Genomic DNA, 12,058 nt, shown 5'->3' with positions numbered 1-12,058 from the left:
TCCTGCCAAACAGCTTCCATTTCATAGAATGATTTCAACTGTGAGGATGTGCCATTCTCCCAGTCAGATAATTCACTAGACAAGATGGGCCTTGCTTCCTGTACCTGTTGTAAAGGGACTTTAAGCTGCTAAAAGGCTCAATCAAAGGCATATTAAATAAGGTTTCAGCATTCAAATATCAAAAAATGAATAGACCTACGTATTTTATTTGGTTGTGTTCATACATTATCCCAAATATTTCCAACCAAGTCCAAGCTCAGAGAAATCCGTACATTCATACACGGTAATGGGCCGGGCAACTTTTTCTTGTGTTAAAGAGTCCTCTGCCCTCTTACCCCTAACTTCCGGAAAAAATGGGAAACTCACTGAGTGAGGAAGGAAGTGGGCGAACTAGAGAGCGATCCACACAGTTGTCTTTTCATTCTGTTGTTTTTATTGGTTCTTATTGGTGAGGATTATTACTTGGTCCAGTTTGCATCGACTTCTGATGCAGAAGCTGTCCATGTAATGCGTTAACTTACGGGTGAAGCAAACCAACCAAGAAGATAATCTGTGAGAGGAGGGGACGAGGGTGTGCATTGGTGCAGCATTCCCAAGATGGGAGCCTCACGAGGATCTAGGACCACAAAGAGACGCCAATCTCTCTTCTACTAGACCGGTGAGCACCATTTGGCTCAAGTTATCGCAATAATAGTACTAATAACAGTAGTAATAGTAGTACCATTAATAATAGTACTAACAACAGTAATTATAGTACAAACAGGAATAATAGTACTAAAAACCATAATAATAGTACTAACAGGAATAATACTACTAACAACCGTAATAATAGTACTATCAACCGTAATTATAGTACTAAGGCCGAATCTCATTCCTTTGCTCCAAGGAAAATCTCAGCCCTGCCCCTCGCTGTTGCGCGTCACGCGCCGTGGAGCCATGTCCCAATACCAGTTTAAAGGTAGCTTAAGGGGTAAGGGGGAGGGCTAACATCCCCTCAAAATTGAGATTGTCGATGGGCACACTCAAAGCGCTTCAGTTCTGACTTGTTCCCACAATACCTTGCGAGAAAACCGAAAATCAAGAAATATCCTAGACAAGATGGAGGGCGAAAAGATGCGACAGGATTGGAAAAACACAAATGTAAGTGTTTTCTCTGTAATTAACTATTAATTATTTTATTAATTATACTCTGCAGCCCGGCCGCGGGCTTCGAAGCCCGGCCACGGACTCTCGGAAGATCTGGATATCATACGACATGAGCCCGGCAGCTCCCCGACCGCGGGCCGCCCGAACCCGGTCCTCGGCTGGGTTGCAGAGCCCGATCACGGGCTCTGCAGCCCGGCCGTCGGCCTCATATGATATCCAGATCTTCCATGTTCCATAATTAAAAATTTTGAATTAAGTTCACAGCTCCAAAAAATGAACTAGTTCACAGTTCTTTTTTTCAATGTTGCTGTAAGCTATTATTTTTCCGGTATTTTGAACATTGAGCCCCCTTTGTGGTTTGTCTAGGATGAAATAGAGTGGTTGAATCAAGTATTGTAGCAAAATACAGTTTATATCGGGTTTTATTGCACATTTAGCGCATTTTGTAAATCCCATTGATTTCTGTTGGAAGACTCATTGCTCGTTGACCGGAAACGGAAAGGGGGGTGTTTGCGTTTGGTTGCAGTCTTTTTGCTCGGTTCTAGCCCTACTGTTGGGACAGAGATTTGCTAATTGGAAATTCTTCCCAGCCTTTTTACGACAGATACTATAGTGTCTATTGTTAGTTGTAATACGGGGTTGGAACGTTCTGTATGTAACCTAGGCAACCTAGGCAGTAGCGGAAGCCATTAAAGGAACAGAGTTCATACCATGCAGTCACGTCTCTACGAGTCTCCTTGATATTTTAATATATGTTGCAAGGCCAACTGAACATGGTGTCAGAAGTTAAGGCAGTAAGCTGCAAAGTGGTAGTGTAGAGTCAACTGCTTGGTACACAAGTATAGATGCATTGTTTGCGTGAGTTTTCGCCAAGTAAGGATAGATAAGCCTGTCAGTGAGTTAGCGTTAGCATCTTAAAGGCAAGAGCAACGATGGCTCTGTACCAAGTTAAGCCTCCGGAGCCGTTTTTGTTCAAGGCAGAAGAGTGGACGAAATGGATTTAACAATTCGACAGATTTCGCATCGCGTCTGGAATGGACGTAGCCTGGTTCTACCTGACTCTCGTACTTCACTTCATTTCATTTCATTTGTACAGAGAGTCTGGACCTAATCAATTGACAAACGTTAACTCACTTGAAGGCGGGTGTCTGTTGAAGTTTAAAATGATTGGATCTGCCCAGTGCCACTCTGGATCTGCCATAACCAATCGCTAACGTTTGGTTGTGACGTATGTCATGCGCCGGGAATCACGCGCAGGTTGTACACAAACCAAACACCTTGCGCGTCTGAAAAATGTCCGTCAACAACAGCTGCAGGTTTTGTTCGTCGAATTTAATTTATCAGGGAAAAATTGCACATTGTAAATCAATATTTTATAGTAAGGCCAGAGATGATGTATGCAGTCAACTTTCGAAGCTGGGTCTAATCGTTGACAACACGCCATCGTCATTGTTCTCAGACACGCCCTCTGTTCGCTGAAAACCAAATTACATACAGCAGGTCCAGACCTAGTACTGAAGGGAAATTCAAATTGAGCGGAAGTACTTAGGCGGGCGGAGCCAGGCTAGAATGGACGCTCAAGACGAGCAAAATCAGGTCAATGCGTTGATTTATTCAATGGGAGAAGGGGCAGAGGACATTGTAGTTTCTCTGCATTTAAAGGCAGACGAGGCGGGAGACTATGGTACTTTAAAAGATAAGCTGGACGCACATTTTGTTACGTGCAGGGACATTATATTCGAACGGGCTAAATTCAACCAGAGGCAACAAGAAGTCGGCGAGTCAGCAGACAGCTTCCACACCGCGCTGCATTGCCTTGCTGAGTACTGTGGATACGGTGCTCTACAGGACGAAATGGTGAGAGATCGTCTAGTCGTGACCCTGAGGGATAAACGCCTTTCAGAACAGTTGCAGATGGACCCTGAACTGACATTGGAGAAGGCAATTAACAAGGCACGACAAAGTGAGCAGGTAAAGAAGCAACTTAAATGCTAAAAACAAACTTTAAAGCAGAAGCCAGTAGCGCTCAGCTAGACAGACAGTATGCAATCATAGCAGTGAAGCAGCTCAAAGCAAAGGAAGCACCGAGATAGGCAGATAGGTGTCTTTTTATATTTCATAAAAAGACACTAGAAAGACAAACACAATGTAACAGATATAACGGACATACAAGGGCATCATCCGCAGCAGTGTCCAGCTAGAGAGGCTGTGTGTAACCAGTGCCGAAAGAAAGGACATTATGCTAGAGTCTGCCAAGCTAAAAAGAAACTCGGAGTTCATGTAGCTGCAGTGACTGAGGAAACAGCAATGAGGAAGACAGCGATGAGGTCGCCGCGTTCGTGGGCTCTGTGGAGTCCACAGGTGACTACACATGGATGACAGAGGTAAAAGTGGACGCTCACAAATCAGTGTTTAAGATAGACACTGCAGCAGATGTCACTGCAATCCCAACAAAGTTGTACACCCAGGGCCAGTTCAGCAAACTGTCCAGAGCCACAAAGACTCTTTACGCATTAAAGGTGAATGGAAAATTTACAGCTACTCTCAGTAAGGGCAACAAAAGCACACAAGAGGAAGTTCATGTTGTTGATGGGCTACGTATGCCACTCACTCCTGGATGGACTAGCCGCCATGACACTTCTACTGGTGGCTCGCATGAATAACATAAGCCTGGATACTAAAGAGACTGTGAAAAGAGGGTTTCCAAAGCTTTTCTCTGGACTAGGGAAAATGGAGGGAGAGTACACCATTGTGCTGAAGCTTGAGCAAAGCCCTTTTCTCTCTCGACCCCCATATCCCTCCCACTGCCAAAGGTGAGAGAAGAGCTCACTCGCATGGAGCAGCAAGGAGTGATTTCAAAGGTGGAGGAGCCTACAGCATGGTGTGCACCCATTGTTGTGGTGCCCAAGAGCACTGGCAGAGTCAGGATTCGCACAGACCTCACGGAGCTGAACAAGTCCGTGATGAGGGAGAAGCATCCGCTACCTGTCGAGCACACTTTAGGACAGCTTGCAACGCCAATGCTGGATTCTGGCAGATTGCGCTATCGGAAGAATACTCTCTCCTCACCACCTTCATAACGCCATTTGGGCGGTACTGCTACAACCGTCTCTGTTTTGAAATTTCGTCCGCTCCAGAGCACTTCCAAAAACGAATGTCTCGTATCCCCGAGGGCCTGGAAGGTGTTGTATGTCAGATGGGCGATTAATGCTAATATTAATCGCTAATATATATTAGTGCTAATATGGGATGCCACGCAGGGTGAGCATGATGAGAGGCTCAGGAAGACATTGACACGTCTGCAGGAGGCAGGGATGACACTCAATGACAAATGTGACTTCTCAAAGAGCAGGATAAAGTTCCTGGGAAAAGGTGGGCGCTGTGAAAGCCATGGCAGAGCCCAGTAACGTCAGTGAGGTGAGGCGCTTCTTGGGAATGACCAATCATCTGGGAAAATTCCTGCCTCACTTGACTCAGAAAACGCGCCCCGTCAGAGATCTATTGAGGCAGTCAAACATATGGGCCTGGGGTCCACAACAGAAGCAAGCCTTTGAACAGATTAAGGCTGAGTTTACAACACCGCCGGGTCTTGCCTTGTATGATCCAAATGCAGACACACTCGTCTCAGCAGATTCATCTTCATACGGCATGGGTGCTGTTCTCCTCCAGCGATGAATTGAAAAAGACGGTGGCATATGCTTTGAGAGCCCTGAGCAACACCGAACATCGTTATGCTCAAATCGAAAAAGAAGCTTTAGCCACGACATGGGCCTGTGAGAGTTACTTATAGGAAAGGATTTCCACGTAGAGACAGATCCCAAGCCTTTAGTTCCCCTGCTAGGCTCAAAGAGTCTGGATGAACTGCCACCTCGCATACAGCGTCTACGTATGCGGCTGATGAGGTTCTCTTACACCATCTCATATGTGCCAGGCAAGGACATCGCCACTGCTGACGTGCTCTCCAGAGCGCCAATCGAGAACACAGCGGAGGGCACACTGGAAGAAGAGGTGAGCCTGTACGTGGACACTGTGATGGCAAACCTGCCAGCTACAGACAAAAGACTTAAAGAAATAGAAACACATTAGGACAAAGACACTGTATCCCACACACTGAAGAGATACTGCAAGGAGGGCAGGCCAGATAAATTCTCCATACAAAGAGCAGTCCGTCCCTACATGCCATTCTCAGTTGAGCTAACAGTTAACGAGGGTTTGCTACTTTGTGGCTGCAGAAAAGTAATTCCAGTGTCACTTAGAGCAGATATGCTGAACAAACTGCATGAGGGCCACCTGGGACTCACTAAATGCAGAGAGAGGGCCAAGCAATCTGTGTGGTGGCCAGGCCTTAGCAAAGACCCCGACACAAATGATAGAGAACTGGGATGTATGCATTCGGGAGAGAACCAACTTTAGAGAAACACTGCAACCCACTGAGTTCCCAGCAAGACCATGGTCCACTGTGGGGGCAGATCTATTTCAGACAGAAAATAATAAGCACTAGCTGGTCATTGTAGACTACTTTTCCAGATTCTTTGAAGTAGCCAAACTCACTTATGCAACATCTGAGGCGGTGGTGGAACACTTGAAATCCATATTTGCACGTCATGGCATACCAGATATGGTGCGCTCAGACAATGGGCCACAATTTGCATCCGAGTACTTCAGAATGTTTGCACGAGAGTGGGGTTTCAGCCATGTCACATCCAGCCCCCACTTCCCACAAAGCAACGGTGAGACAGAGCGGACCGTTAGGACAATCAAGGGTATCCTGAAGAAATACAGTGACCCCTGGCCTCATGGCCTACCGCGCCGCTCCTCTGGCGAACGGACACAGTCCAGCAGAGCTCCTCATGGGCAGAAACATTATAACACCTGTCCCTTTCATTCCATCTAAGCTTAACCCGGGCTGGACAGACACGAACAGTCTAAAAAGAACTGAACAGGCATACAGACAAAAGCAGAAACTGAACTACGACCGTCGTCACAGAGCTTGAAACATGCCACTCCTCCGACAAGGTGACCATGTGTGGGTCAAGGACATCCTTGAGAGAGACACAGTGGTGTCAAATGCAGGCACTCCGAGATCCTACATTGTGGAGACGCCTAGGGGCACTCTGCGAAGAAATAGGTACCATCTCTCGCCCAACCCTATTACACCAGCAACACGCACCGACTTACCTGAGGATGGTGCATCCACTGCGGTGAACACATCTGTCACACCTGCAAATCCCTGTGACTCAGGGCAGCAGACACTAGTAAAAGAAGGACATGTCCCTTCCAGAGTGAGAGTACCTCCAGTGCATCTAAAAGACTATGACTGTTCGTAAAAAAAAAAAAATGTTGTTAAAGTAAATGTTGTTGATGCTTGTTAGAGTATCTATTTGTTGAAAGTAAAAATGCAAAAATGTAAAAATGCATGTTTACATTTGACATGATTTCATAGTTCCAGTAAGACTATTACATAATGGTGAAAAGGTTATGAGATTAACATAAAACAATCTTAGTTTAAAACCATGTTGCTTGAAAAGATGAAGTGTTTAGTTTAACTCTCAAGAGGAGTGAAAGAAATAATTAATGTTTTCTTAACAGGAGTTTGATTGTTAAGTTATGCATCTTCTTAGACAGCATCCTTAAGTCAGAAAGGGGGATGTAGTATTACTTGTAATACGGGGTTGGAACGCTCTGTATGTAACCTAGGCAACGAGTAGCGGAAGCCATTAAAGGAACAGAGTTCATACCATGCAGTCATGTTGCAAGGCCAACTGAACATCTATAACATATAAGCACGTTTTCTGATTACAGTTGAATGTAACCGTAAGCTGACAACACCGCAACTGCAAATGAACCACACAGAGATAAACATGGCAACCGGTCAAACAACACGGCATTCTGCACGCGCATCCGCCGTGTTGATAAACAAATAACCCCCCTATTGAACGAAGTTAAACCGAGTGAGCGTGCCCTTAACAGACACCAGAATGAACAAGTTCACAGTAACGTTCATCAGGCAGTAATACAGTACGTTCAGTTCACGTTCGCCCAAAATATGAATGAGTTCATGAACTATCCTTCAATGAACGTGTTCAGGCACAACACTGGCCCTAGTCTTTATTTTTCTGAGATGGGTAATTATGCTATTACTAGAGCTGTCAAGCGATTAAAATATTTAATCGTGATTAATCGCATTAATGTCATAGTTAACTCTAATTAATCGCGATTAAACGCAAATTATTTTTATATGCTAAATATCCCTTGATTTTTTTGTCCCATAATTCTTCTCATTTTAATTCTCTTATCAACATGGTGAAGTGCATCGGCTTGCCTTGTGCAAATGATTTTTTATTGATAACAACATTGGCATATACACTGATCAACAAATGTCATTTGAACATAGCAGTCAGGCTACTGCTTCTTTGTTTTGAGCCAAAGAAAAAACAAAAAAAGGTTTTTTGTTTTTTTTTATCAAATAATTGCGTTAATCGCCGATAAAAAATTTAACGCCGGTAAATTTGGTTTGCGTTAACGCCGTTAATAACGCGTTTAACTGACAGCTCTAGTTATTACTATTCATCTGAGTGCAATGTCTTTGACCTCAAAGGGGCCAGCACTACACAAGACACGAAAACTGAACGTAAACTACAACCTCATTCCTCTGAACCCCAGTGTCAACTGAACAAGCTGCACTTTCATATATTTTTGTCATTGACTGTCATTTAAATTTTTTGAGGACACGATATTCCCCCAACTCTCATTTTATGTCCATTTCCAATCTCACAAAACCACCTTGAAATGTAAATTAATTAATTGCAAAGCAATTTTACTTTGACAAATATAGATTAATGTCTGTACTGTGTATAAGGAACATTGCTTATGTATGTAAACACTCAGACTCTTACTGTTATTTGAATATGAGTTATCTTATAAAGAAGGCAGTGTGTAACCATGTAATATATCTTATTACAACAATAATTATAAATTGTGTACAAATATTACTTTTCACCTCTATGAAGAGGAAGATATAAAGAAGATAACAGGAGTGATGTTGCTAACAATAATTATAACGGTGCTGCCATGAACCTAGTGGTCTGGCCATCTGGGTCTGGGTATTGGTCACATATCCTGCTCACTCCTGCCATGCCGCCTGCCGATGTCGTCCCTCTTCCTTTACCCACCGGTCTTCCTCTAGCGGCACCGCTTACTCTTCCTGACCTTTTTCCTGTGGCCATCCCTCTTGTGTTTCCGTGTGAAGGGTCTTGCCCCCTGCTATACTCCAGGTCTCAAAAACAGTTGACATTGGTACATCCAATGAAAAGCTATCAGTCTACCTGCAACATAAAGTATTCACAATGTCAACAGAAGCACAAAAGTCTTGAGATACAGAGAGGACATGATCAGCTGACAATTTATGTGGCTACATTAATGTTGAGTTCATAAATCAATCAACAATATATTTGTTAAGTTAAACAGTCTCTCTCCTGTAAATACTAAGCGTTGCATTCTTTGTGGGTGACGTGGGTGTCACTATACATACTATGGTTTATTGCAATGTTTTTGTACTTAATTGGCAGCCTTTTGCACCAGCTGTGTGTAATTTCCAACTTAGCTTTCCAACATAGTAATACAGCGCATACCATATTTAGTGACGTGATATTTTATCGATTCAGCTTACTACGATGGGCTCTGATATAACGTTATAACAATGTTCAACACACTTATATGTAATTGTTTGTATGATTGTTGATTGTTGATTGTTGACTACTGATAATGCTGGGCTAACTTACCCAATGATTGTCAATGATTCTCCATTTAACGTTATCGTAATGTTTGCGTAATGGACTCATCCAACCTTAGAAAGTTAATGTTACTTTAATTAACGTAAGTAGCGTCTATTTAAAAAAAATTTAACGAGCGTCACGTGAATACAACTTTCATACATTATGATGCTGAATTGCGTCAGAATGATGTTCAATGGAAAGGTTGTTGATTTGTCAGAATTCAGAAGGGTTCCTGCGTTGAGCAGGAGAGCCAAACCGTGTTGGAGGTGATACATGGTTAACTCAGCATTCATTAACATACTGGATCTCCTGGTCAATGTATGAGCCTTATTCCCTCCCAACCAATCTCAAAATCGACAAAATATTTGAGTTCCCTTGTGTGTGTGCGCATGCCTGTATGGATGCATGTGTGTGTACACATGCATTTGTATGTAGACTAGATTTGAATTTGCAACATGTCTGTTTGTGATCCATCCTTGACGACGCCTCACCAGATGTTCGACAGGTGATCGAGAGGAACCTAGAAGCCGGCGTGTTCGGCTCCACACACGTGTCTAGCAGGTGAGATCCTGTTTCCAAAAGCCAAATATGAGAGGATGATCCAGTGGATATTCCCCCTTCTCTGGTGGGGTTTTCCCTCCCCCAGGGAACGGAGAATGGACGGCCTTCTTCTGTAATCCTCAGTGAGGAGATTGGGTTCAAGCACTTGTCGGTCTTGTGATAACCGCTGAATTAAGTACTGTGTGATGGAAGCAGATATAGAGACGTGCAGAGGCTAATGAAGTCATTACGAACAATGTCAACACTCCAACACGGGCAAACACTTACCAGTGGTTTTTGTAAAAACATTATATGAGCACATCTCTTTGCATCTACTAATCCTCTTTTTACTTCATTACATTCCTATTAGAAACATTCCCTTATAGTCTGGAGTTTATTGTTTTGTTATAAAACTGAAATTACATTTGTTAAGATTAGCGTTTGTTTGTGTGTGTGTGTGTGTGTGTGTGTGCGTGCTAGTAGAATTGTGCATGTGTCTAAGTGTGTGTGTTCATACATGCATGGGCATTATGTGTGTTTGGGCATGTGAGTGGGTGTTTTTCAAGGGCTACTTTTGACAGGTTTCTGGATGACAAATCTCTATCGAAAGGAATTATTTTGCCTGGACACCTCACTGCACACACACACACACACACACACACACACACACACACACACACACCCCTACCTCAATCCCTTCAAAGTCCTCCGGCATCAAAGCACACGCTAAAACAGCGTTAATTGCTCCTCCTTCTCCTCCACCTCTTCCCAGCAAAAGTCTTTTGCCAGCCACCGCCCCCCCCACGAGTGTATTTACATGGGCAGAGGAGGGAGGATAATTAGGCAGCATTGCTTTGATTGTTTTCTTTTCAGATTATGTCTCCTGTCATCGGCATAACGCAAGACAGGCCGAAGGGCAGCGCGTGATTGGACAAGGGGGGAGGGATCTGTCGCCAATGTCGTGTTTCCTTGCGTTGCCTTGTGGTGTTTGTGTGTGTGTGTGTGTCAGTGTGTGTTTGTGTGTGTGTGCAAGGGGGGCTGGGGATGGGGGGCATATAAAGTACGTTAGGCCCCCTCCTGCTGAGAAGAGAGATTGCATTTCTAGCGGTGCCTACTGTTTTGTTTACTGGGTGTTAATAATGCCTAATTAATAATCCCCTTTCTGCTCCAAAGAAAGAGGGGGGGAGGGGTAAGGACTTTCAGTCGCTGAGGGAGGGAGAGGTGGAGAATTAAATGGAGGTGGAACAAGATGGATAGTGTGTGTGTTCCGGGGGCATCATATATATATCAAGTGGTGAAATAGTTAGCGCTCTTTCATGCTAATGGCTGCTCCTTCCTCCCTCTCTCTGCCTCACTATGCCTCTCCCTTTGAAGCAGAGACCCAGCAGGGGTCAGGCGGAGAGAGGGAGAGTGGGAGACACAAGAAAGGAGTGGTTGTCAAGTGAACAGAGGGTGACAATGAGATGGAGAAACACAGTAGCAACGGGAGCCATAAGAACGTTTAAAAACATAACCAAGGGAAAGGGAAACGATATCATGTGATACAACATCTAGTCAAACACTGTGGGGAGGCGGTGCTCTGGGCTGCCGGGGTCTCTGCTCTTCTGCTATTGTATGCTGTGTGTGTGTGTGTGTGTGTGTGTGTGTGTGTGTGTGTGTGTGTGTGTGTGTGTGTGTGTGTGTGTGTGTGTGTGTGTGTGTGTGTGTGGTACTGGTTGTCGTACCGGACTGAACCGCATTAATGTTGTCCGCTTATCTGTCCTGCAGGGTGGTGAGGTGGGACAGTGAGGCAGACGTGTCGTCGCTGGAAGGACATTTTGACATCATCATGTGTGCAGACTGGTAGGCCTGAAGAACGTTGACGCGCGCACACACACACACACACACACACACACACACACACACACACACACACACACACACACGCATACATAAAGACACACACACACACACACACACACGCATTCACACACGCATTCGCACAGAGACACGCACACACACACATATACACATTTACACACGCACACAAACACACACACACACACATACACACTTTCGCATGCATGGATCCACTTTTTATTTCCAAGGACACACACATTAAAATATATGTACACTCACAGAAAGACAGATAGACATATATATACACACACACACACACGCACACACACACACACACACACACACACACACACACACACACACACACACACACACACACACATACACACACACATGCACACACGCTTGGACACACACGCAGAGGCAAGCATGCAGATCTGTTCAGATGCCTGCCTCCATTTTACACCAAATTGCCTCGTTTTCATGCTTGGTGTCCCAGCAAATGGATGACTTAGGCAAATTGCAAATAATTGCATCTTGACGAGGAAGTAGAGAGCGGAGGATGAAAAAAAGAGATGGGGGGGATAGGAACAGACGGCGAGATGGAGCTTATATAAACAGCACTTACCAACACGTCGCTTAAATGCAGATGTCTGGCCAATGAGATTTAAAGTGTTGATCAAAATGATGGGATTCTGATCATGTGTGATCTCACACACACACGCAACTAATTTGCTTGGTCTGGCCGGTAGCAATGA

General features: G+C 44.4%; 1 protein-coding gene across 1 annotated transcript in view; it reads left to right on the top strand.

Moving 5' to 3' along the window:
* Positions 1-12,058, top strand: part of camkmt (calmodulin-lysine N-methyltransferase) — a 153,576-nt gene that overhangs the window by 108,525 nt on the left and 32,993 nt on the right. The window contains exons 7-8 of the mRNA XM_030378360.1: positions 9,416-9,482; positions 11,229-11,303. Coding sequence (XP_030234220.1) covers positions 9,416-9,482; positions 11,229-11,303 — 142 coding nt within the window. The remainder of the gene's footprint in view (positions 1-9,415; positions 9,483-11,228; positions 11,304-12,058) is intronic.

The sequence above is a fragment of the Gadus morhua genome, chromosome 15 (assembly GCF_902167405.1).
Source record: "Gadus morhua chromosome 15, gadMor3.0, whole genome shotgun sequence".
Lineage (NCBI taxonomy): Eukaryota > Metazoa > Chordata > Actinopteri > Gadiformes > Gadidae > Gadus > Gadus morhua.
The sequence above is the reverse complement of the archived record's forward strand: the minus strand, read 5'-3'. Positions and strand labels throughout refer to the sequence as shown.